General features: G+C 43.6%; 1 protein-coding gene across 1 annotated transcript in view; it reads left to right on the top strand.

Moving 5' to 3' along the window:
- The window catches only part of KIAA1549L (KIAA1549 like), a 135,963-nt gene that overhangs the window by 60,440 nt on the left and 47,673 nt on the right, over positions 1-27,850 (top strand). The window contains 3 exon segments of the mRNA XM_032641184.1: positions 5,424-5,602; positions 12,889-13,106; positions 19,897-20,026. Of these exon segments, the coding sequence (XP_032497075.1) occupies positions 5,424-5,602; positions 12,889-13,106; positions 19,897-20,026 (527 nt within the window).

A 27,850-nucleotide genomic window follows, 5' to 3' on the forward strand; every position in this document is an offset into this window, starting at 1 on the left:
AAACTGTCAAAGTGATTTGATTCTTACATTTTTTCTTTTCCTGATCCCCCCCATGCCACACAGAGATTGTGCTTTCCACACCAGAATCAGGGTGTGACCTGTGGGGTTTTCCTGGAATATCACCCTACGCGGGACCACCAGAAATTCTGCCCGTCGGCAGTCTGCCAAGGCAGCTCACAGCGGGCCACAGGAGCTGTGGCTTATAAAGGGAGATGTGAACTTAGCCACTTTCTCCTCTTTCCTCCCAGAGTGAGATGCTAAGGAAGGTGGTCAGAGGGAGTGAGGCAACCCAGAGGCAATGCAGTGAAGCCATAGGGGAAGGTTGTTTTAACCAACTGCGGTGACTGCCATTGCCTCTAACCGAGATGCCCCCCCTACTCCCATCACACCCCTCCTTCCCTCCTTCCTTTATATTCTTCCAGGAAATGTATAAAGTCGAGTCAAATTCCATCCTCCCCCAGATACCCCATCACCCACCCCAGTCCTCAAATGGCCTTGAATAACTCAATGTGTGTCTCTCTCAGACTTTTTTACTATGCATATGACAACACACATGTATCTTCACATGTATCAACACATGTTTTTTGTTGTATTGCCTTATTTTACTTTGTGCAATGGGATCAATGTACACACTGTTCTGTGCCCTTTTTCTTGCTTAAAAATATGCAATATACAGACTCCTCTGTCAGTAAATACCCACTGACAAGATGATGCCTTTCCCGGTGCCCTGCATTTAGTCTGTAGAAGAGGAGGGGGCGGGGTCAGTTTCAGACCCCATCACTCCCCACCCAGCTGGTGAGGCATTGACTTCCCTAAATGTTCCCACTGACCTTCCTGTTCTTGTTTTCCCACCCTCTCTACCTGCCTTCTCATTCTGTTTAGGTCACTTTGATTATTTAAATATCAGGTTCAGAAAGAACAACAGCCGGGTGCGTGAATAAAATGCAATTACTGTGCCAGGTTGAGGTCTTAACGTGTTTGTTTTATTAGAAAGCCATCCTTTCTCCAAGTTTACCGTGCTTCATTGCATTTTATTTTTGCCAGAGGTAAACCCACTGAATTTTCAGACTTGGTCACTTCTCTTTGCCCCAACGTTCTCGTTCAGTGAAGTTTCACTTTGAACATTTCAAATAGAAATAAGAGGACCAACTCATTTGATGTAAAATTCAACAGATGCTGAAGCACATCAGAATTCTAGACTGGACCTTCAGTGGAACCTACACTTGTCCTTTTTTTTTAATCACAGGGCCCCCCTTTATCACAATACTAGGTTAGAGTTCACCAAAAATATCAATAGCATATTTTATTGGATTAGAAGATGAACAGAAGAAGAAGGGAAGGAAGGAGGGAGGGAGAGAAGGAAGAAAGGAAGGAAGGGAGGAAAGAAATAACGTTGAATGGAATTGTGGAAGAACTAAAAGGTGTAGTTCCATCACATTGTCAGCTTGCAAAAAGTACTTGATTGTGTGAATGTAGCCTCTGAGAATAGATTATTCTCTTGGTGCGGAATAATCAGAAGTTGTTTTTATGGCTTAGTATCCATTCTAGAGGTTAGGGTTACTGAGGTTAATTAATAAATGTTCATGTACCAGGCTGTCATTCTAAAACTCTTCTTGTTTTCCACCAGGTTTGTTGCATATGTAGCTTCTAATTTTCTACTTTTTTGTGAAGATAAGAACTTTAAAAGGAAAAGACACTATTCCACTAGCAACATGGCTGGGGGTGGGTGAGGGGGAGGTCCTTATAGCACAATGGCCTCGTTAGTTACCATAACTGCAGGCAGTTTTAGAGTCTGTTTCAAGGTGACGTTTAAATATAAGTGGGAAAGATAGATGCCCAGAGCTAGGATTTTGAAAGCAAAACAATTTGGCATTCTCTCAACTAAATACAGATGCTTAAACTTCTGAACCCAAACCAATGTCACCTTAGAAAGAGTGCTTTCCAGGAAAGAGTTAACAATGAGTTCAAGGTGAGAACACTACGTATTTGTACCTTCAGTCATTTAGAAGAAAGAACCGCCATAAACCCTTAAGGGTGCACCTTCCTTTAAGACACCAAGATTTCACCACCAGGTTTCAGAATCTAATCACACCTTGCCTCCTAGTTGTCGTGGGGCAGGTGGGACAGGAGGAGGACAAGCATCAGAGAGCTTGGAGGATGAATCACTACTTTCTTAGTAGGAGCCCTTGAGGATTTGTCAGAAATATTAGCCCCAAAACAGTTTTAGTTTATTCTTTCTTTGCCTTGCCAGCGAGATGAAGACTCACTTATTATTTGATAAGCAACACCAGAGGGCAGTGATTCTAGTTGTAAATTATTTGTCTTTGAGCTTTAATAAAGATTCCCCCAAAAGAAAATGGTTTAAGAGCATTTTCTGCTTCACATGGGAAGGTTCTCCCCATGCCAGTTCAAACATAAAGAAATGAAATCTCCCTTTCCAGCCTGATATACTGAAGTTCACACCAGCAATGCAAATAAAACACAAATAGATACAGGGTGGATGCCTGGTGGCATTTACTGTGATGATGTGATGATGTTCTAGGATACTTCCTCAATTTCACTGTAGCCCTTTTCTTTAGCATTGTCCCATGCTTTCTTCTTTAGGGACAAATTACGCTTTAAATATTCCCACGAACCTGCTGTACTCACATAACATTTTAATGTATTAATATTTAATGCAATGCCTTTTAATGTAGTTTTTCCATACAGTCCTTTTGGGGGGAGGATAACTATTTTGCTCTTAAAGAAACCTAGAGGAATTATTTTGCAAATCAGAATATATGACTTTGAGTGATAGTGGAAAGGAACTGCAGTTTATACAGTTTCTAGGGTGTTCTTTTCCTGTCCCATTATAGTTATGCTCCCCCCTTTCCCTCCACGGGGTGAGGATTAAGGGTGTCACAACCCAGAAGCAATAAGAATGCTAGGTATCATCTCTTCAACCTCGGAATGGTTAACTTTTACATGTTTAATTGTTCTGCAGGTACTAACAGCACCTCTTTTTCCAAGTCAGGAAATTTTAGTCATTCCTTCATTCATTTATTCAGCAAATCCCTATTGAAAGCCAACTGCATGTGAGACGTTGCTAAATGCAAAGGCATGAGCCTTTAAAAAGATGGACAAGAGTTTAGCTCTTCTATTCTAGTGGCAGGGGGTAGGAGTCGATTAAATCAATACAACAAACCAATAGTGATAAATGCATTGAAGAAAATACAACAGAGTGATGAGGTGAGTTTTTTTTAGATTGGTGGATAAGGACAGTCTTTTTTAAGCTGAAACTTGAAAAATAAGAGGGAACTAGGCATGTAAAGAGCTGGGGAAAGAGCAAATGCAGAATCCTGGAGGTGGGAACAAGCCTGCTGTGTTCAAGACGGCCATTGTGGCTGGAGCAGAGTGGCTCAGGGAAGAAGTAGGAAATGAGCTCAGCAAGGTAGCCAGGGCCACATGGTACAGGACCTGGTAGGTCACAGTAAAGACTCTGGATTTTATTCTGAGAGAGATGAAGCCTTCAGAGGGTTCTGATCAGAGGAGTGCTGTGATCTGGTTATCTTTTGAAAAGATAATCCATCCTGGCTGCTGGTGGAGTGTGTATTTTAGAGGTAGGAGGACAAGAGTGGAAGCTCAGAGGAGGGGCATTGTTTAGGAAGTGTATTGGTTACTTATCACTGCATAACAAATTACCCCAACATCTAGCAACCGAAATGACAATCTAAATTTATTATCTCACGTAGTATCTGTGGGTCAGGAATTCAGAAGTGGTTTAATTGGGTGGCTCTGGGTTCAGAGTATCTCATGAGGTTGCAGTCAAGATATTGGCCTGGGCTGTAGCCATTGAAAGGCCTCGCCGGGCCTGCAGAACCCACTCATAAGATGGCTCACTCACATTATTGTTGTCAGGAGTCTCAGTTTCTTGCCACATGGACGTCTCCATAGGGCTCCTTGAGTGTTTGCATAACATGCCAGCTGACTTTCCCTAGAGGGAAGTGATCCAAGAGAGAGCAAGGTGGAAGCAACAATGCTTTTTTACGACCTAGCCTTGGAAGAGATACATTGCCATTTCTGCAATTTCCTGTTTTGTTACACAGGTTAATCCTATGTGGTTGTGAATATCGGGAGGCAGGAATTACTGGGTGCCGTATTGGAGGCTGGGTTTCATAGGAGTTGTCTGGTGGGAGATAATGGTAGGAAAGCAAGAATTGCCCAGCAAAACTACACTCTAAAAAGATATATGCCTCTGGTAACACATCTGAATAGAGATCTTCCTCTGTCATTGGCTTCTTGGTGGCCTGCTATTTACAAATCAGTCCACAGAACCCAAAAATACTCCAGTTATAACCCATGGTTAGACTCTGAGGTGTTTTAGCCACATGGCAAACTAACAATTTACTTGGCTTAATTTGACAAATCTTCTGTGATTATGATAAGTGACAGAATGGTACAAACTATGTTTCTCGATAATTTAAATGACATCCCAATCTCTCGAGACGGGAGGAAAGATGAATACACTTCTATTACATTCGTATTTCATATAACACCTATTTTGCTCCTAAATTGCCGGCTGGCTTGGTTGTTTGAACAGGCTTAATTTATCTCTTGCCGAGCCATGCTCCATAAACTGTCATTCGTATGGTTACTTAATGGGAATGTGCTTTAAGAACAAGTAAATCAGCCAGGTACCGCTGGCCCTCCAACGTCCTCCGTCAGCTTAGCTGTGGAAGCGCAGGCAGATGGCTGTCTTTCAGCAATCACAGCAGAATCCTCTGTCAGAGGGGAGAATTAATTCAACAGAGTGTAGGTGGAAATCGCTCTACTTAATTAGGGGAGTCGTCTGTAGCTTTGAATTCGTTTCTCGGGTGGTTATTTCTTAACTTTCTTTTGTTTTAGTCACATGAAAGAAACCAAACCCTAGTCATTGAAGAAGCAGTCTTTAGAAAGAAAGAAAAAGTTTCAGGAGCAATTGCTGTGGCTGGTTGACCAGGGAAGACTCGTGACCTTCACATGATGCCAAAATGGGTAGCTTTGGTGGCAGAGACTAAACTGAATGCTGTTATTCTCGATTGTCATATTTTAAGAATAGTTGCCAGGTTTGGCCAAATGGCACTTTTCCCACCTCCGACTCAAACATCGAGAACAAATTTACTTTTTTTTTTCTCAAGTGTGCTCTGTCACAGTTCTGAAGGAATGGTTTTTACTTTTTGAATTCAAACCAGTGGAGGGGTGAAGAGTGTAGATCTTAAAAAAAAAAAAAAAAAATGGAAGAAAGCCACGAGCAGGAGTGAGCCATTGGCACAGAACCAGACACTGTCGTTCCTGAGGTCATTTTGAGCAAAGTCATATCCTTCGGCGTGAGCCTCTCATATATTCCCCCACGGTGGCGCAGCTTCCGCACACCAGAAAATCAACGTGTTTATGTTGTGCTTTAGTGCCGGCGAGCGACGAAGAGGAAGGAGCCGTCCTCTTTGACAGCTCTGGCAAGGCGGCTGCTGATCCCTTTGACACGTCTTCTGGGTCTGTGCAGCTCATCGGAATAAAACCTACAGCCCTACCCGTGTTGCACCCCACCTCGGACAGGAGCCAGGAGCCGGTCGTACTCAACGGCGAGGTGAGCACCTGAGGACCAGAGCAGGAGAGAGCGGGTGCAGCCAGGCCTCCGTGGATGCGGACTAAGGAGTAGCACCTGGGGGTCCTGGGTGCAGGTTGCATCCAGGTGTACGGGGCTCTGGGGGTCATTTTTACCTCTGCATGCGCGGGCCTCAGCAGAACTAATCAGGGCACAAGTCACCCCAAACCAGTTTGCTGAGTGATGTTTTCAGAGCATTTTCTACCTTCATTAGAAAGCCCAAAGGGGACTTTTTAAAAACTGTAGTTGTGAAGAGAAACATCAGAAATTCTGTTTCCCCAGCAGCTCACCCACACAGCCTGCTGTCTTTCTTGGTACTAAACTGGTCAGGATGGCACGTCTGTTGCAGTGGTGGTGAGAGGCACTTGAATTGATAGGGGACCGGAGGAGATCCAGACCGGGATGTGGCCCGCTATCTAGGCTTTGAAATGACTTTTACTACTTTGAGCAAGCTTGAGACAACCCTTTGCCTGCTTCCAGGAGGATATCGATGGATATCATGATGTTAACCAATTTCCCTAAGTCTGAAGAAGATTATTAATGTACACGGGAATAATGATTCCACCAAAGAAAAACAGATAGATGGATGGATGGGTCGGTGGATGGATGGATGGAGATAGATTGATAGAGGCAGTTTAGAGGAGAGCAACATAGTAAATTGGGTAAAAATTATCTGCCATTTCTCCATCTCCTGCAGCAGAATGGTCAGTGGGCTGAAGGTGTTTATGATCCTTTAAGGCCATGCATATGGAACCTGCATGTGAATACATTACACACGTATGCACGCACACACGTACTTTCATATATTTTTCTCTGTTGTTAAGCTGTCAGGTTGGTTTTTCACTTCATTAGTTTATACCCAGCTATGGTTACCTGCATCAGGAGGGAGATTGCCTAAGCTTTGAAGTCTCTTTACCATCACACCTGGAGGACAATGCGACAGCCCCATACAGCTGTGTATTGTAAGCGCACTTTGGCGGCTTGTCTGCATCCCCCATCCGGGCCACGTATAAAAGCCTGTTACAGGGCTTCCCTGGTGGCGCAGTGATTGAGAGTCCACCTGCCGATGCAGGGGACACGGGTTCGTGCCCCAGTCTGGGAAGATCCCACATGCCGCAGAGCGGCTGGGCCCATGAGCCATGGCCGCTGAGCCTGCGCGTCCGGAGCCTGTGCTCTGCAACGGGAGAGGCCACAACATGAGAGGCCCGCGTACCGCAAATAAATAAATAAATAAATAAATAAATTAAAAAAAAAAAAAAAAAAAAGCCTGTTACAGACCTGATTCAGGAAGCTCCTCTGGTTTTCTGGACAGAAAGACCGAACTGCCCAGAGGTGTGATGAGTTGAGGTTCATCAACTTTTAAAAAGAATTTAACTGGGAATTCCCTGGTGGTCCAGTGGTTAAGACTCAGTGCTTTCACTGACGTGGGCCCAGGTTTCATCCCTGATCGGGGAACTAAGATCCCACAGGCCGCGCGCCATGACCAAAAATAAATAAATAAAACTAAAAAGAACTTAACTGGTTGTGGACTTATAGAGCACTTCTATTCCGACCTCATTCTTTTTAGACAAAGCAACTGAAGCCAGAGGGCTCAGGTGGCTTGCTCAAGGTTGCAGTGCAGGTTATTGTGACAGCATGGTGCTCAGGTCCCCGGTCCCCGGCCCCCTGTCCAGTGCTCGCTCCTTCCCTCTCTTTGACTTCCTGTGGCCCATTAGTGAAAAAAAAGCATTGTGCTTGAAAGAGTATGGACTCTCCAGCCATGCTGCAAGAATGTGAATCCCAGCTCTTCTACTTACTATCTTTGTGACCTTAGGCAGGTTAATTTATCTGTGCCTCAGTATCTCCATCTGTACAATGGGACTGTTGTGAGGATCAAATGAGTTAATACATGTAAAGCACTTAGAACAGTGCCTAGCCTACAAGTACGTTATTATTACTGTCATCATCATCATTAGTCAGCTAATGAGCAAGGATTCACTGATCGTGTACTTTATGCCCTTTGGCCCTATAATGTGGGAACCTGTATATCTTCCTAAAGCCAATCACAGCCAGTGAATCTTCCCTTATAAACAGTTCTGCCACTGGACATGCAAGCCCAGTGATTAGAGGCCTCTGAGGTTATCACTAACGCACTGGTAACTGCTCTTCATTAAGACCCTCTGCCCAGTATGGGCCCAGGTGATGGCTGCCATGCCTGGATCTTTTCATCCCAGCTTAGCCATGCGAGTGTCCTGGGGACAGGTTCCAGATCTCGGCTAAATCTAACTTACCACTCCCTTTTTCTGCCAGGCCCCTCACCCTGTCACAGGAGAACAGATGAGCATTTTCCCTGTCCAGAAGTGGATGCATGTTACACTTTGGTAGCTGAAGGAATAGACCTTGCTGACATTTGGATTGGAAAGGAGCCCTGAACTGTTCTCTGTAATTTACTGCCTTGTGGCATTTGAGACAGATTGTCTTATAATTTTCCTCTTTCTCCTCTTACGGGCAGCTTGTATAAGTGAAGAAGGTACAGCCTCAAAGCCATAAATTTCCCTTTTATGAATTATAGGTAATTCTTTTAAATATTATTTTAAAGAAAACATAATAACAGCAAAGTTCAGAAAGTAAGAAAGATCACTGTAACTTCACTACCCTAATATATCCTCTGTTTTCATTTTTTCCACCTTCAAGCTTTTGATCAAACTCATGATATTTTAGAATCTCATCATAGACAGACAACTTTATATCTTGTATCTTAAGCATTTGCTATGTTGCTATTGTCTTTCTGACGATCATTGTGAATGACTTGATTGAGTAGGTGCACCGTTGATTGGGAAACTACTCTCCCATTGTTCAAACCAGGTATTTTTGGTTTTAGTTTTCATGCATGACTTTTAAAAAGTTTTTATTTTGAAAATAATTTTAGATTTACAAAAGAGTTGCTGTAGTAGGAGAGAGAATTCCTTTACCCAGCTAGTTCTTTACCTGCTACCCCTACTGTTATCATGTTATGTAACCATAGAATAATGATCCAACCCAAGAACATAACATTGGTACAATACTATTGACTAATGTGCAGATCTCATTTGAATTTCACCGGTTTTCCCGCTCATGTCCTTTTCCTGTTCTGGAATCCCGTCCAGGATCCCACATGGCATTTAGTTTTCTTCTGAGTCTCCTCCAGTTTGGGACAGTTTCCTTCTTTGAGACCATTTGTCTTTCATGACCATTACTCTTTTGAAGCCAGTTACCATGTAGAATGTCCCTCAATTTGGATTTGTCTGGTGTTTTCTTATGACTGGATTGAGGTTATGAAGTTTTGGCGTAACTATGGGAATGTTGTGGCCTTTCGTGGGCATTGCATCAGGAAGTACTTGATACTGATATGTCTGATTACTGGTGATGTTAACTTTCATCTCTGACTTTGAACTTCTCTTGGAATGTTGTTTCAGGAGAGATTCCAGAAATGGATTCCTGGCTCAGAGGATGTCATGCTACCTTCTTCTCTTTACTGGTTTTCTCAGTGGCAGGCAGAATGAGGGAACAATTAAAGATTTGTGAGATGCTACCAACCTAAAGATACCATCAGGGCCCAGGTTGGGGAGATCTTTGCAAGAGTTAGAAAAAATATGTCCTTCAGTCTGTTTCTTCAAATGCTGTAAAAATAAAGCATCTAAGATGCAGCCTCGTGTCAGTGAACCTTGGGCTTTGTACGTGGGTTGATACGTATCTTACCACTGGATGAATTCATTGGTAGGATAACCTAGCAGTGTGGAGTGTCAGGACTGGAGTCTCTGCTTGCACATTGAACCACATCCTGGGCATTTGGGAGTTTATCTTAGAGGATGGGCTATGGTTACTCAGGCTCATGACTCCGGAGCTAGCTGCACGGATCCTCGAATGGGCTTGGATAAAACACCACACTCTCACCACAACTTGTTGGCCAAACACAGATAGTGCTATATCTAATCCTCAAAGCCCCCAGGTGTTGGTTTGCATTGTTATAGGCTGCTTCTTGCAACTGGCTTGCCCCTTCCTCTTTCCCTCCTGAAACAGGAGCCAGAAAGGATGCAACCAGAGTAACTGTCATGGGCAAGAGGAAGGAACAGGGACATTCCAAGACTTCAGTGCAGCCTGTGGCCTGTCTGCCTTCCTTTGTTCGTGCTGCCCCTGCCCCAGCACACCCACTCCCACAGTGCTGCACCCATGCTGCTCAGCCCAAAGCCCCCTCACTGCCCCACTCCACCCACGTCTGCTCACCTTAGTGCTCTGTGCTCCCAAAGCTACTCATTCCCCTTCCCCTTCTCTCCGTCAAGCTCCCTCTCCCTTACTCTTAGATGTAAAGGAAACCCAAACAACCCACGTTAGCGATAATAACATTTTAAAGTCGTTCTCAGTGGTGGTCATGTTGCAAGCATGCCATGCATGTGAACTCATGCAAATCCTCACAACAGCCCAACGAGGGCAGCAGTATTATCTCCCTCTTCGCCTAACGAATCTGAGGCACAGAGAAGTTAAGTAACGTGCCCAGGGTCACGTAGCTAGGGAACGACAGAGCTGGGATTTAAACCAGGCAGTTGATCTGGTCCCCAGAACCTATACCCTTAGCCACAGCTTTATGCTGCTCCGTCATTAGAGCGTAAACGACTGAAAGCAACGGTATTATCCTCCCGAGTGTGTTTGCATAATAGCCCACTGAACTCTGGTGAACATTTCATGAAGAGTTGGGAATGAGTGAGAGACAGAGATTGACTTTAAAAGGAGATTCTTCCCCTGTGTTGCTTTCAAGTAAGTTTGGCTCAAGTGGGGACCCTGCTCCTATGCTTACCTGTGACAGTGGGGGGAACTGGGGGAAAGAGGGGAGCAATTCCCTCAGCAGAAGGGAGTACTGCCGGCCTTCGTTTTTGGAGTCTTGATGTTCTAGCAGATTTTAAGTTAATTATCCAAATAGAAGAGCCTTAAGAAGAAAAAGAGCTTAATCTAAAGTATCGTCAGCAGCACGGGCAGTGAGTCAGGGATTCATGGGCCCGACTGGCCAGAAGCCCAGCATCCCAGGCTGTGGGTCCTTGCTACCTGGGGGACTTTCAAGTCCAGGAGGGACACAAAGGGCGTAAGACAACTGTACCCTTCCCTCCCTCTGTGCCCCGTTGGCATTGGCTGCAACAGTGAGGAAGCTCCTGTGCCACGTCCCGGGGGCCTCAAGTTTCTGAACCCAAGACCATTGGACCTTATGCCTTCTCGAACCCCCTAATCCTTTCTTCAAACATGCTGTTTTGTAGCAGTCTAATATAGAACACAAACAGGAGCGTGGTGGGCTGCTCTGTTGGTTGGGGACCAGACCCAACAGCTTAGCTGTCTGCTTTTTTTTTTTTTTTTTTTCGGTACGCGGGCCTCTCACTGTTGTGGCCTCTCCCGTTGTGGAGCACAGGCTCCGGACGCGCAGGCTCAGCAGCCATGGCTCACGGGCCCAGCCACTCCGCGGCATGTGGGATCTTCCCGGACCCGGGCACGAACCCGTGTCCCCTGCATCGGCAGGCGGACTCTCAACCACTGCGCCACCAGGGAAGCCCATTAGCTGTCTTCTTGCTGCCTCCACACTTTCCTGGCTCCTGAGGACTCTCCTGGAGCTCTGGGGCAACAGTTCTTAACCCAGGTCCCTGGACTTGCTGAAGCTATTGGCTTTTGGAGGGCAAGACTCCTAATTCTCGTAAGATTCTCAACCGACCTTCCAAAATGACACAAATCCATGGAATATAATTTGAAGACCAATGCTCAGTGCCAGAGGTTTCTCACCCAGGTGCTGGACCAGAGTCAGCTCTGGGACTTTTTTCAAACTACAGATGCCCAGGCCCCACTCTTGAAGATTCGGATTCAGTAGGTCTGGGGTAGAGTCTGGGCCTATGGATTTTTTGCCAGCTCTGTATCCAGCGCCAATGCACTGCCAGATGACCATTGCCTTGCACATCTTCCCAATGGAAAGACCCAACTCTGGCAAGCCCACACCAACCTCAGCCCTCAGCCATTCTTGGGGTGGAATCTACCAGTCCAGGGGCTTAGACTTTGGACCTTCTATACTTCCTCGTCTTCTCATCCTGAGAGGCAGTGTACATGGTAGCTAACTGTGCAGACTCAGAGCTCTGACATGGGCTGTCCAAGGTCAAACCCTGACCCCACCACTGATTATCTGTGGGGACCGTGAGAAAGTTCCTTAATCTCATCTGTACAATGGGGAATGAAATAACCTGCCTATGGGTTGTCATGAAGGTTAAGAAGACTTCACTTCACACACATTAAGTCACTCCAGTGATTGTACATCACAGATTCTATAAGGGGAGCTCTTACTTAGTTTGCTGGGGGTCCCAACTCTGCAGTTTACTAAATTAGCCGTTTGGGGGACGCAGTTTCCTCATCTCTCAGGTGGAAGTCATCCCCACACTTACCAGACTTTCCATGATTGTCCCTTGAAATTACAGCTGTGAAAATGCTCTCTGCAGTATACATGATTATACAGATGTAGTCAAGTCCGATTACCAGCAGCACTAATGGTTCTCCATATTGTTCAGTGTCAGGCAGATTTCACCATTCAGCTCTGTTTGTGGGAGTAACATCCTCATCATTTGTTACTTATTTAGCAAAGTCATCTGCTTGTATCTTTGACAGGTAAGCAGGAACTGGCTGGCAACAGCGACCATGCAAGGCTTCTTTCAAGAAAGCTATAGGTTGACAAGAATAAGCTCTCAAGTGCAGGTCGATAGAGTGGGGAGACCTTGGGAGCAGGGTGTCTGCTCCCCCTTTCCCACCCCATTCATCTCAACTCTACTCCTTCAGGAACTGGCTGTCTTATCCAGCTGAACAGCAGCCAGACCGCCAGGGGAGGCCACTGGGCTGCTCAGGGCTGGAGCTAGTGTCGGAACCCCAAGTCTAGCTGGGTTGCGAAGTCCGAGTCTTCCACACAGGGGAACCAAAAGGGTTTAGGCGGGACTAAGGCCCACACCACAAAGCTAAAAGTGCAGAGTCAGACCTAGAGCCGAGTAGACTCGAATAGATGGGCAAGGAGGCCCTGCGGGAAGGTCTCAGGTGACTTAGGCAAGTGCCAGGCTCCACACTGTTAGTGGTCCACTCTTGAGGGCTGGTCTTGGCATGGGACACAGGTGGGTCTGGCTGGCTCAGAGGACCAGAGGTGAAGCCCAGGATGGCTTTTCCAGGAGTTGTGACTGTCTGATGAAGCTTCCTGTCTGTGGGCTGGGCCTGGTCAGGTGTGGGCCTGAGACTGTCTCTCTCCCCAGGTGAACAAAGCCCTGAAGCAGAAGTCAGACATCGAGCATTACCGGAACAAGCTGCGCCTCAAAGCCAAGAGGAAGGGGTACTACGACTTCCCTCCGGTGGAGGCGGGCAAGGCTCAGATGGAAAGAAAAAAGATGTATGAAAAAGCCCCAAAGGAAATCGAGCACGTTTTGGATCCAGACCCAGAAATGTGTGCCCCATTCACTGAGGCTAAAAACAGGTGCAGTCCCTAAGGGATTCTCTGAAGTTCGCTGTACCATTAGTGGGATGAGGGCAGGGTGTGCCTCGGGCAATACAGTCTGGGTCTCTGGATCTGTTTGTTACCTTAGGACTATCGTCTTTGCAGGCTGCTGGTCTGGGCCACACTGGTCTGTACGAACAGGAGTTCCACAGTGAGTCTGGAAGAGAATAAAATTGAAGCCGTTAAAAAAAAAATACTTGTGCAAACAACCATAATTGTCCTTTAGCTGAATGATGTTTTCAAACCTGTAGCTGTTTCAGAGCTGGGTTCAGATATAATTATCACCCACCTGGCTATGCAACTTCCAGATCAAGGGACAGTGTATTCGTCAATTATTTTAGTGGCTCTTGCATAAGAAAAACAGAACGCATGCCTCACCTTTTCATTCAGCTTCAGTAAGTATTTACCGCACCGCTACTCCAATCTCCATGCCGAGTTCCTCTTTCATTCATAGACTTGTTCATTCACTTGCCATTTATTGTCACCTGCTCTGTATTGGGCACCACGCATGATCCTGGATACTGTCATGGTCACATGTTCATTCATTCAATTCATTCCAAATTTTATGGTGGACAGGACAGCCCAATCACTGCTCTTGTGGAACTTAAGGTCTGATGGGAGAGAAAGATCACCACCTCAAAAGTTCATTACTCACAAGTGCAATGGGTGTTTGAAATGTGAGCTGCTGTGACAGTCGAAAAGGTGGGCCTGGCCTAGCAAGAGACGGGTAGGCCTGGTGGTTGGAATTGGCATCTCTCCAAGCTTTGGGGCTAATTCAGCAGGGAGTGGCCTCACCTGCTGGGAAAAGGGGTAGAGGTCAGCAAAGCTAGATAGGCCCGCCTTTCTTCTTTGCCTTCCCTCTGAGGTATTTCCCCAAAAGCATTTTCATGATTTGAGAACATCTCTTTCAAATACTCCTTGGCAGTGGCCCCTTGACTTTGAGCTGCCAGTGCTCCAACCCATCCTGTAGCCTTGGCAGACGTACCCCCTTCAGAGGTCCCCGGGGAGGACAGGATGGTTCCTGGCCTGAGTGGGTATTTATTCAAAGCCAAAATGACTATGTGGCAGGCTTAGATGGAAGCCATAAAATCAAGCTGCTACATTTTATCAATGGAATCACCATAATTTATTTTTAATAATGAAAGGGGAGAATTCTAAGCCAGTGCTTCATTTACCAGGCTTCTCATTAGGCTTGGTGGGGATACCAAGCTGTTGATCTAAAATCATACTGTGATGGGATCACAATGTGTGTGCCACCAAGTTGATAACTGTAGGAAAAAAAGAGAAGAACATATGTAGATTTTATTGGGAGGCTGGGGCTTCTTTAGCTTCACTTTATACTTTGGGGCTTTTTACTTCAGGGGTCTTTTATAGATGAGGGCGGGGAGTTTTTTTGCTGGGTTTCCTGCTGATACTTGGAAAATGAATCAAAAGCCCTGTACAAGTAAGAGGAACTGAGTTTGGAAATTATTTGAGAAATGAAAATTTCCGTTAAGGTATTTTATAAGGAGAATGAACAAAACTTTTTTCTGGAGAGGTGCGTCTCCACTGCCTAACAAAAGGTCAGGCCAGATTCTTAAGGCCCTTTGATGGCCTGCTGATGCTGGGATGATAAAGGTAATTTTTAGGAAATGTCTGTTGAAGAAATGATTTAATTAAAATTTTTGACCAGTTAAGGGAAAAATAGAGAAAACCACAAATCAGGTGAGGTGGGGGGTAGGAAAGGAGATGGGGTCAGCAAGAGACTGGGACGAGAAGAGAAAGCTTAAGAGAGAAAAGGAGAGAGACAGAGGCTCAGTAAGCTCTTGGGTGCTATTCTTTTTTTTTTAAGTTTTTTAAAAAAATAATTTTTAATTTATTTTTGGCTGCGTTGGGTCTTCGTTGCTGCGTGTGGGCTTCCTCTACTTGTGGTGAGCGGGGGCTACTCTTCGTTGTGGTGCACGGGCTTCTCATTGCGGTGGCTTCTCTTGTTGTGAAGCACGGGCTCTAGGTGCATGGGCTTCAGTAGTTGTGGCCCACAGGCTCAGTAGTTGCGGCTCAGGGGCTCTAGAACGCAGCCTCCGTAGTTGTGGCACACGGGCTTAGTTGCTCTGCAGCATGTGGGATCTTCCCGGACCAGGGCTCAAACACGTGTCCCCTGCGTTGGCAGGTGGGTTCTTAACCACTGTGCCACCAGGGAAGCCCCTCGGGTGCTATTTTTGTCACACCCCACTGTTGACTCCAGACACTGTCCACTGCTACCTGCTGTGTGTGTTACCTGTTATCACAGGTTAGACTTGCCTGTTAATTACTGTTCACAGTTCAACTTGTTAGAGGTTCTGCTCTCAGTGACCTAACCCCTGCAAGGCACAAGTAAGGGACTCATTCTCTAGGCCAGAGGTAGCATCAGTAACCAGAATCTTACTCTGAGACCTAAATAAATCAAAGACAAAGTTTAGATTCCAAATGATGGCTCATCCTGATACCCTTTAAAAGAGTTTTCACAGGGCTTTCCTGCTGGCGCAGTGGTTGAGAGTCCGCCTGCCAATGTAGGGGACACGGGTTCGTGCCCTGGTCCGGGAAGATCCCACATGCCGCGGAGCGGCTGGGCCCATGAGCCATGGCCGCTGAGCCTGTGCGTCCGGAGACTGTGCTCCGCAACAGGAGAGGCCACAACAGTGAGAGGCCCACGTACTGCAAAAAAAAAAAAAGTTTTCACAGCTTTTTTTTAAAAGTCAGAGCACACCCCCCTTTTTATTTTATAAACTCTTACCCAGAGACGCAGAGTATGTAATATAACTGAGGCAGGTGCTGTCAGAGGCCCCCTCCATGTCCCCTCAGCCCCCCTATAGGCCAGCAGCATCCTTCATCTGTGACTCTGACGTGCACCCCCGACCAGAAGTGTCAGGTAGTTAATGTGCTCTGGAGCAGCTGTAGTCACTGACAGATGGGAACTGATGGATAAAGACCCCTGGCAGAAGAACTATACACTGTTGTCTGGTTTCTATGTTTGATGATTTGACATCTGGGACCTTGCCCCTGGAGAAACTGCCCCTCCCAGGGCTGGCTAGCCTTTTCTTAGGGATAGTAAGCCTCACGTGCAAGTGCACTTGTTAGACACAAACCAAACAAGCTGGAGCCCAGACTCCAGCTGCCTCTTGCACACAGGGCTTTTGCAATCTGAGCCCCCAGCGTCCCTGCCCGAATCACCCTGGCCAGGTACCAGACAAACAGGGACAGCTCCCATGTCCCAGAGTCGGCCAGAATCTTTCAAGTGAGCCAGCCCTAAGCCTGCTTACCCTGCCTTGCCAGTTCTTTCCCGTGAAAGCCACAATAAAGGCTCTTGCCCACATTTTCCCCACACTCCCACTGCCTTGTGACTGACCTTTGTGCTTTCCATGTGGCCCTCCATAGTGTGGCATGCCCTTTCCTCTTGAGACCTGTGAGTATACGAGCTATCTTTTCAATGGCGGTCATCCCCTGATCTGTTGGTTTTACCATACCTGAATAATAATGAAACCTACATTTTATTATTTTATTTTATTTTATTTTATTTTTTTTGCGGTACGCGGGCCTCTCACTGTTGTGGCCTCTCCCGTTGCGGAGCACAGGCTCCGGACGCGCAGGCTCAGCGGCCATGGCTCACGGACCCAGCCGCTCTGCGGCATGTGGGATCTTCCCGGACCGGGGCACGAACCCGCGTCCCCTGCATCGGCAGGCGGACTCTCAACCACTGCGCCACCAGGGAAGCCCGAAACCTACATTTTAAAACATCTGTCTCCCACACTTCTCTAGTGAGTTTGAGCCCCAGATGCCCAAAACACTGATCTGCTCTGGATCATATCCTTTATTGGCCTCCTTTCCTTCCCTCTCTCATTTTCCCACTTCCCAACTTGTGCTTCCTGGAACCCCCTCCCAAATAAACCACGTCTACTTCTACTCAGATCATCACAGAGCTTGCTTCTGGGGGAACCCAACCTAAGGCAATAACCTATAAAGACAGAGTTTCTCTGATAGAAGCAGGGCGTCCTCCTCCTTCTCAATGGTTCTAGTCCATCTTTATGGAACCCTAGGGTTCTGTAGAACACAGTGTGGAAACTACATTCCTAAACTATAGTGGTTAATCCCAGGCTCCAAAAAAATCCAAATAATATTTATCGTTATCCTCCCAGCAGTATTTTCAAAGGTTAAAAAGCTTATATCTCAAGTTTGCAAGTTTCAAAATTTGTTAACTTTTAAAGAATATAGCAAAAATACCAATAGGAAATGAATATACCTAAGGGAACTCTATTTGATTAAAATAAGTAATTTCTCTACCTGAAAGCCTAATTTATCTCGAAGTAGTTGCTTGCACATCAGGCACACATTGGTGATCTGGTCAGTTGAGCTCCATGTCAAACAGCAGTCTTTAAGATGTATATAAAAGAACATTGTCTTTGGCGGAAAAGGAGACTGGGGTGTATGCCAGTGTCTAAGGGCTCACCCCTGTTCATGGTTCTTGAAAGGGCTTACACAATCTCACTATTGTATTTCTAATACTTCCAAAATAAACTACTTAAATGACAATTGCTAATCCTAGTATTTACTCCTCCATCACCTTTATTAGTAATTGGCAATCTCAGGACAGTTGTGAAGTCTGCTTCTTCCAAAAATGATTTGTAATTAGGTCAAGGGTAAGAATTCTTTGGGATCTGCCTTTAACGTGTGAATCACTCAGAAGAGATTCTGTTTCACGAGGCTGTGCTTCTTTCCTAAAGGAAGCCTCTAATTGCAGATAACTGCAGGGCACGTTTGATAACACTAGGTGGTAAGTTCCTATATTAGTCAGGATTCTTTTGGATGTAAATGATGGAAAACCAACACAAACTGGTTAAATAAAAGGGGAGTTTACCATTGAACAGGCCAAAGCTTCAGGAGTGGCTAGATCTAAGAGGTCATAGAATGTCTTCCATGTTTACCTTGCTGTTTCTTCACTCTTTGCTGGCGGGTTTTCAGGCAGGCTTTTACCTCAGAGTGGCAAACTGGTTACCAACAACTCTAGGCTTATATCCTATCTTCTTAGAAACCTCAATGCCAAGAGAATGCCTCTTTGCTGGTTGCTGTAGCAAAAGCCTTGAGACTTAGTCTCATTTGACTAACTCAATTGCCCACCCTCTGACCAGCTGTTATGGCCATGGGGTTGTGATGCTATGACTGTCCAGCCTGAGTCACATGCCTATCCCTGGAGGAGAGCTGGCCCCCAAAGAACATCCTAGCGCTCTTACCTAAAGAGGGTTGTCCTGGGTGCCAGCGAAGCAAAGACCACGGAGGCTCTCTAAACAGGTATAAGCTCCTCATGGTGAGGGAGTCGGTCTAATAGTGTGTTTTATTCCCTAGACTAATTGCAAGGGTAGTGTCTTGCCTTGGGAGTTCTAATGTCTGCTCTAGACTAACAGTGTGTGAGTGTCATGCTGTGACAAACTGGGTGTGGGATCATGAAAAGGTATCTATATGTCCCAGGTTTCTTCCATAGTCACTGGGAATAAATAATGCAACCTCTTTTCCTTCAACCAATGAATGGATAGAATCTTAGAACCGAGACACAAAATAGGTGGTGTTTGGGGAGTTCTCTGAAGGCAGATGCTCTGAAATGCAAGTTACTTACGGAGAGAAACTTACTGTTGGATGAGAGGGAAGTAGCCAGTGATTTTATACCACCTTTGTGGGATGAACCCTGCAGGATCATGTGAAAGTCCCTGCTACTGAGAATTGACTCTTGTGCAAGAAGAAAAGCACAGCCACAGCCCTCACTATGTTACTGTTTCTTTCCCCCTCCTCAAAAAATTCCTCTAATGACAAGTGGAAACAAGACAGTGATGATGCATTTCCTAGTGGGAGCTGAGTGGAGCCTCCGAACATGCTACCCCCTGGGCCTGAAATGCTCTATGCCTAGATTGGCGTGTGGCTGGCTCTGTTAAGGTGTCTGCCAAAATGTCACCTCTCCAGAGAGGTCTTCCCTGAACATCCTATCTAAAGTCATCCCTCATCCTATCGCCATCTGTCACGTCACCTCGTTTTTCTTCCTAGCCCTTATTTCTCTTGGAAATTATCATGCGAATTGTCTGTCTCCCTTATTAGAATGTAAGCTCAGGAGAGCGGGGCCATGTCTGTCTTGCTCACTGTGAATCTTCATCATCTTCCACAGTGCCTGGTACATAGTAGCCACTCAGTAAATACTGGATGATGAATGGATGGATGGATGGGCCCCAAATTGCCTTTTGGTTTATAGCTCCTTAGCCCAGAAGGGAATCCACTGTGGTAAAGGTAGAAAAGAAAATCCATCAACACTTGTGTTTGAGAAGCTCATTAGCCACAGCATTTGTTAACGCATCATGGAACCCTGCATGTGAAATCAGAAAGATGAAAAGGAATAGGAGGCTGCCAAGTCAACAAAGCTAACAAAAGCAAGTTTGTTCTTCCAGCATTAGCTGTCCTAGAGGGTCAAGGGAGAGTCCGTGGCCTTGCCATCAGCAGAATTTTAGATGAGGTTGCAGTGTTGCAATTGATTATAGTTACCTAGTTTCCATACAAAAGAGCATTTACAATTCAGCCAAATGGTTATAGCATCTGGAAGAAAATTCTTTATTCTACTCTTTCTACAGCCCCTGATGGCCAGGGAACAAATACCATCAATTCTGAGATTCGTGAAGCAAATCCAAACCCTTCATTGGTTGCCCGTAGTTTGGATCAGTGGAGAATTCCATCTGTCAGGGCATTTGCTGCATCATAACAGTTGTTGAATTTTCTTCAGGCAACAGATGAAGAACTCTGTCTACCGGAGTCGGCAATCTCTGAACAGCCCGAGTCCGGGGGAGACGGAGATGGACCTTCTGGTGACTCGGGAGCGACCTCGGCGTGGAATCCGTAACAGCGGATACGATGTAAGTCTCTGGTGGGCCGAGCTGAATACAGCTTTGCTTTGTCCTGAATGCAGAGGGGAGAGAGCATCCTATAATGTTTCAGTTTACTGCATATTAGTGGAATTTTAAAATGCACTCAAATGGTTTCTGTTTTATTATTTATTACCTGTTTTGCAAAGTAAGACTAAGTGGAATGTGTCAGAGTAACAAATGATTGCTCAAAGGAGCTCAGTGTCTAAATTCAACCGTTATATGAATAGTACGTTATTGACCTTAAACTCAACAGCAATTCTAAACGCCCTTAATTTTTTTTCCCTTTGTCCTTACAAACTCAGTAGGAACTATGGCTGTGGGTTAGAATTCATTTGAACATAGGCTTCTTTTAATCCATAGCACCGTTGAGAAGTTGGATTTGTTCCTGATTTCATAACTCCTCAGTATGCCATGGAAACAATGAGATTTCCAACAGAGCGATTTGGTGATGGCATATGATAAAGCACATGCTTATGTGCAAGGATGCTCCAAGCTGTAAAAATGCTTCTAATCCCATCAAACGTCCCCAGATGATGACTTACAGTTTGGTGCCTCCTCTCACGTTGTTTACATCCCGTCACATGTAGTTGCTCTCATGAGCTCACGAGAACAGTACTATGCTGGGATGTTCAGTAATGCTTCATTCTGCCCCAAGATTTCAAATGGCCTTGAATATACTCTTATGTTTTATGAAAATGTTTCTTTCCCTTTCTCCTAAAATGTTTCGCTAATTACAAATAAAAATTTTTATGTAACAAGAGTTATGATTCAAATATATCCAGATAAGGTTTTGTTACAATTGTGGGGTTGTAATTTGAAAATGACACTTGATTTCTTAAACATCCGGTGCTAATTTGAAGGCAATAGGATTTCTCCACCCTCAGGACTGGTCATTGTTTGCCACAAAAACTTAAACTGGGATTTTTTTAATGGTCCAATTAAAAGCAGAGATATTATACCTAATTTGAATTCTAATTACCTTCCTTACATTTAAACTTGATATTTGTGTTGGTGATGATGCCCTTATCTTTTATTTCTCTTTCCTTTTTTATAGAAAACAGTTTGATGGTTTAGTTTTGTAAAATTCCAGATGCTTTGGGAAAATCTTTTTTTTCTCCTCCAGATTAAATTATTCAATGTTAAATTTTCTCCCCATACAAATATTTCTTATACTAAACTTGATCATCAATTTGATAATCAGCCTGTGGTTAAAAATAGGGTGTTTGAAATTTCCAATTAATCTCTCCCTGCTAACAGTGAGTATTCTTCCTGGATGCTTGTAGTTTGGGGAACTTCTTCTTCTGCTCGGGACTATTCTGCTGAGGTATGATAGCATTCTTAATTTATTTGAAGATTTGTATTAATAGATTTCTCGTGAGGTTCTAGACACAGACATTTTTACAGTTTGAGGAAATAGGCCAGAGGTTTCCCTATTAGTCTTGAAAAGAGAACACTGCAGGGTTTTTTTTTTACCACTTTGCCCATACTTGCAGTACTCACCTAATACTCCTGGAATGTTGTGTAGAACAGTAGGAGAGGGACGATTTTTTAAAGGCGGTTGCTCACCTCTCACAAACATGTATAAATATTCCAGTTACAGATTACTTTAGGGAAAGGACACTTCATTTCAATAGATATTTTAAAATATACAATTCTTTGAAAAGTGTGTGTGATCACAAAAACATAAGCAAATATGTTCCCTTTAGAGAAGATGATCACCTAGGGAACAACTTCAGGAATTTAGACTGTTGATGCTGAGAATGAAATTGTTTCTTGTATCTCCTCCTGAGCCTTTTAATCCCATGAGAAGTATTTGCTATCATCTCCTGACTGCGCACACGAGACCAGGTCCTATTCTAGTCTTTTTACGGGTATAATCTCATTGAATTTGCAGTCACCAGTCAGGTAGGTGCTCTCATTATGTCCGTTGTACAGATGGGAAACCAAGGCTCCAAGCAGTTACATAATAAGTTTACCCGACTCCAGAGCCCATCCCCTTAACCACCACAATACGACCTGCATGTGCCCTCACAACACTGTATATCTGTCTTCTCATAACATAATATATGCCCAGTATTTCTGATCTCTATAAGATGTCAGGTCTCACAAAATTCTTGCATGGATAACCCACACAAGCAAAAACTGGACCAGCAGATAAAGTAGAAAAATAAGAGTCTTAGTTTTAAACAATGCATGCATTCGTTTTCTGAATCTTGATTTTCTAAAAGTCCTGAATCACTCCTGGCAAAAGAATCCGTTAGCTCAGCAGTGAACGGGTCATTCAGTTGGAAACACGTCATGCTTCCTACTGGGTCTGGGGATCTTGAAGCTAGGCCAACATTTGCAAGTCATTTCTGCCAGATTAGGGAACACCAGAGGGACCAGCTCCTTTTTTTTTTTTCTTTTGAATTTTATTTTATTTATTTTTTATACAGCAGGTTCTTATTAGTTATCCATTTTATACATGTTAGTGTATATATGTCAATCCCAATCTCCCAATTCATCACACCACCACCACCACCCCCTGCCACTTTCCCTCCTTGGTGTCCATACGTTTCTTTTCTACATCTATGTCTCTATTTCTGCCCTGCAAACCGGTTCATCTTTACTATTTTTCTAGGTTCCACATATATGTGTTAATATACGATATTTGTTTTTCTCTTTCTGACTTACTTCACTCTGTATGACAGTCTCTAGATCCATCCACGTCTCTACAAATGACCCAATTTCGTTCCTTTTTATGGAGAGTAATATTCCATTGTATATATGTACCACATATTCTTTATCCATTCGTCTGTCGATGGGCATTTAGGTTGTTTCCATGACCTGGCTATTGTAAATAGTGCTGCAATGAACATTGGGGTACATGTGTCTTTTTGAATTATGGTTTTCTCAGGGTATATGCCCAGTAGTGGGATTGCTGCGTCACCTGGTAATTCTAGTTTTAGTTTTTTAAGGAACCTCCATACTGTTCTCCATCATGGCTGTATCAATTGACATTCCCACCAACAGTGCAAGAGGGTTCCCTTTCCTCCACACCCTCTCCAGCATTTGTTGTTTGTAGATTTTCTGATGATGCCCATTCTAACTGGTGTGAGATGATGCCTCATTGTAGTTTTGATTTGCATTTCTCTAATAATTAGTGATGTTGAGCAGCTTTTCATGTGTTTCTTGGCCATCTGTATGTCTTCTTTGGAGAAATCTCTATTTAGGTCTTCTGCCCATTTTTGGATTAGGTTGTTTATTCTTTAATATTGAGCTGCATGAGCTATTTATATATTTGGAGGTTAATCCTTTGTCCATTGATTCATTTGCAAATACTTTCTTCCATTCTGAGGGTTGTCTTTTCATCTTGTTCGTAGTTTCCTTTGCTGTGCAAAAGCTTTTAAGTTTCATTAGGTCCCATTTGTTTATTTTTGTTTTTATTTCCATTACTATAGGAGGTGGACCAGAAAAGATCTTGCTGTGATTTATGTCAAACACTGTTCTTCCTATGTTTTCCTCTAAGAGTCTTATAGTGTCTGGCCTTATATTTAGGTCTTTAATCCATTTTGAGTTTATTTTTGTGTATGGTGTTAGGGAGTGTCCTAATTTCATTCTTTCACATGTAGCTGTCCAGTTTTCCCAGCACCACTTATTGAAGAGACTGTCTTTTCTCCATTGTATATATTTGCCTCTTTTGTCATAGATTAGTTGACCATAGGTGTGTGGGTGTATCTCTGGGCTTTCTATCTTGTTCCATTGATCTATATTTCTGTTTTTGTGCCAGTACCATATTGTCTTGATTACTGTAGCTTTGTAGTATAGTCTGAAGTCAGGGAGTCTGATTCCTCCAGCTCGGTTTTTTTCCCTCAAGACTGCTTTGGCTATTCAGGGTCTTTTGTGTCTCCATACAAATTTTAAGATTTTTTTTGTTCTAGTTCTGTAAAAAATGCCATTGGTAATTTGTTAGGGATTGCATTGAATCTGTAGATTGCTTTGGGAGTATAGTCATTTTCACAATGCTGATTCTTCCAATCCAAGAACATGGCATATCTCTCTATCTGTTTGTATCATCTTTAATTTCTTTCATCAGTGTCTTATAGTTTTCTACATACAGTTCTTTTGTCTGCCTAGGTAGGTTTATTCTTTTTGTGCCAGTGGTAAATGGGAGTGTTTCCTTAATTTCTCTTTCAGATTTTTCATTATTAGTGTAAAGGAATGCAGGAGCTTTCTGTGCATTAATTTTGTGTCCTGCAACTTTACCAAATTCATTGATTAGCTCTAGTAGTTTTCTGGTGGCATCTTTAGGATTCTCTTTGTATAGTATCATGTCATCTGCAAACAGTGACAGCTTTACTTCTTCTTTTCTGATTTGGATTCCTTTTAAATAAATTTATTTGTTTATTTATTTGACTGTGTTGGGTCTTCGTTTCTGTGCGAGGGCTTTCTCTAGTTGCGGCGAGCGGGGATCACTCTTCATCACGGTGCACGGGCCTCTCACTGTCGCGGCCTCTCTCGTTGCGGAGCACAGGCTCCAGACACGCAGGCTCAGTAGGTGTGGCTCACGGGCCCACTTGCTCTGTGGCATGTGGGATCTTCCCAGACCAGGGCTCAAACCCGTGTCCCTTGAATTGGCGGGCAGATTCTCAACCACTGTGCCACCAGGGAAGCCCTGGATTCCTTTTATTTCTTTTTCTTCTCTGATTTCCGTGGCTAGGACTTCCAAAACTATGTTGAATAATAGTGGCAAGAGTGGCCATCTTTGTCTTGTTCCTGATCTTAGACGAAATGCTTTCAGTTTTTCACCATTGAGAATGATGTTTGCTGTGGGTTTGTCGTATATGGCCTTTATTATGTTGAGGTAGGTTCCCTCTATGCCCACTTTCTGGAGAGTTTTTATCATAAATGGGTGTTGAATTTTGTCAAAAGCTTTTCTGCATGTATTGAGATGATCATATGGTTTCTATTCTTCAGTTTATTAATATGGTGTATCACTTTGATTGATTTGCGTATATTGAAGAATCCTTGCATCTCTGGGATAAATCCCACTTGATCGTGGTGTATGATCCTTTTAATGTGTTATTGGATTCTGTTTGCTAGTATTTTGTTGAGGATTTTTGCATCTATATTCAGCAGTGATATTGGTCTGTAATTTTCTTTTTTTGTAGTATCTTTGTCTGGTTTTGGTATCAGGGTGATGGTGGCCTCATAGAATGAGTTTGGGAGTGTTCCTTCCTCCACAATTTTTTGAAAGAGTTTGAGAAGGATGGGTGTTAGCTCTTCTGTAAATGTTTGATAGAATTCACCTGTGGGGCTTCCCTGGTGGCGCAGTGGTTGGGAGTCCGCCTGCCGATGCAGGGGACACGGGTTCGTGCCCCGGTCCGGGAGGATCCCACGTGCCGCGGAGCGGCTGGGCCCCTGAGCCATGGCCGCTGAGACTGTGCGTCCAGAGCCTGTGCTCCGCAACGGGAGAGGCCACAACAGTGAGAGGCCCGCGTACCGCCAAAAAAAAAAAGAATTCACCTGTGAAGCCATCTGGTCCTGGACTTTTGTTTGTTGGAAGATTTTTAATCACAGTTTCAGTTTCATTACTTGTGATGGAGCTGTTCATATTTTCTATTTCTTCCTGGTTCAGTCTTGGAAGGTTAGACCTTTCTAACAATTTGTCCATTTTTTCCAGGTTGTCCATTTTGTTGCCATTGAGTTGCTTGTAGTAGTCTCTTAGGATGCTTTGTATTTCTGCGGTGTCTGTTGTAACTTCTCCTTTTTCATTTCTAATTTTATTGATTTGAGTCCTCTCCTCCTTTTCTTGATGAGTCTGGCTAATGGTTTATCAGTTCTGTTTATCTTCTCACAGAACCAGCTTTTAGTTGTATTGATCTTTGCTATTGTTTTCTTTGTTACTATTTCATTTATTTCTCCTCTGATCTTTATGATTTCTTTCCTTCTGCTAACTTTGGGTTTTGTTTGTTCTTCTTTCTCTTGTTCCTTTAAGTGTAAGCTTAGATTGTTTATTTGAGATTTTTGTTGTTTCTTGAGGTAGGCTTGTATTGCTCTAAACTTTCTTCTCAGAACTGCTTTTGCTGCATCCCATAGGTTTCGGATTGTCGTGTTTTCATTGTAATTTTTCTCTAGGTATTTTTTATTTCCTCTTTGATTTCTTCAGTGATCTCTTGGTTATTTGGTAACGTATTGTTTAGCCTCCATGTGTTTGTGTTTTTACGTTTTCTTCCCTGTAATTGATTTCTAATCACATAGCGTCATGGTCAGAAAAGATGCTTGATATGATTTCAATTTTCTTAAATTTTCTGAGGCTTAATTTGTGACCCAAGATGTGATCTATCCTGGAGAATGTTCCATGTGCACTTGAGAAGAAAGTGTAATCTGCTGTTTTTGGATGGAATGTCCTATAAATATCAATTAAATCTATCTGGTCTGTTGTGTCATTTAAAGCTTGTGTTTCCTTATTAATTTTCTGTTTGGATGATCTGTCTTTGGTGTAAGTGAGGTGTTAACGTCCCCCACTATTATTGTGTTACTGTCGATTTCCTCTTTTACAGCTGTTAGCAGTTGCCTTATGTATTGAGGTGCTCCTATGTTGTGTGCATATATATTTATAATTGTTATATCTTCTTCTTGGATTGCTCCCTTGATCATTATGTAGTGTCCTTCCTTGTCTCTGGTAACATTCTTTATTTTAAAGTCTATTTTATCTGATATGAGTATTGCTACTCCAGCTTTCTTTTGATTTCCATTTGCATGGAATATCTTTTTCCATCCCCACACTTTCAGTCTGTATGTGTCCCTAGGTCTGATGTGGGTCTCTTGTAGACAGCATATATATGGGTCTTGTTTTTGTATGCATTCAGCAAGCCTGTGTCTTTTGGTTGGAGCATTTAATCCATTCACATTTAAGGTAATTATCGATATGTATGTTCCTATTACCATTTTCTTAATTGTTATGGGTTTGTTTTTGTAGGTCCTTTTCTTCTCTTGTGTTTCCCACTTAGAGAAGTTCCTTTAGCATTTGTTGTAGAGCTGGTTTAGTGGTGTTGAATTCTCTTAGCTTTTGCTTGTCTGTAAAGCTTTTGATTTCTCCGTCGAATCTGAATGAGATCCTTGCCGGCTAGAGTAATCTTGGTTGTACATTCTTCCCTTTCATCACTTTAAATATACCATGCCATTCCCTTCTGGCTTGTAGAGTTTCTGCTGAGAAATCAACTGTTAACCTTATGGGAGTTCCCTTGTATGTTATTTGCCATTTTTCCTTTGTTGCTTTCAATAATTTTTGTCTTTAATTTTTGTCAATTTGATTACTATGTGTCTTGTCGTGTTTCTCCTTGGGTTAATCCTGCCTGGTTCTCTCTGCACTTCCTGGACTTGGGTGGCTATTTCCTTTCCCATGTTAGGGAAGATTTCGACTATAATCTCTTCAAATATTTTCTCGGGTCCTTTCTCTCTCTCTTCTCCTTCTGGGACCCCTATAATGCAAATGTTGTTGCATTTAATGTTGTCCCAGAGGTCTCTTAGGCTGTCTTCATTTCTTTTCATTCTTTTTTCTTTATTCTGATCTGCAGTAGTTATTTCCACTATTTTATCTTCCAGGTCACTTATCCCTTCTTCTGCCTCAGTTATTCTGCTATTGATTCCTTCTAGTGTATTTTTCATTTCAGTTATTGTATTGTTCATCTCTGTTTGTTTGTTCTTTAATTTTTCTAGGTCTTTGTTAAACATTTCTTGCATCTTCTCAATCTTTGCCTCCATTCTTTTTCTGAGGTCCTGTATCATCTTCACTATCATTATTCTGAATTCTTTTTCTGGAAGGTTGCC

Source organism: Phocoena sinus, chromosome 8, assembly GCF_008692025.1.
Source record: "Phocoena sinus isolate mPhoSin1 chromosome 8, mPhoSin1.pri, whole genome shotgun sequence".
Classification (NCBI taxonomy): domain Eukaryota; kingdom Metazoa; phylum Chordata; class Mammalia; order Artiodactyla; family Phocoenidae; genus Phocoena; species Phocoena sinus.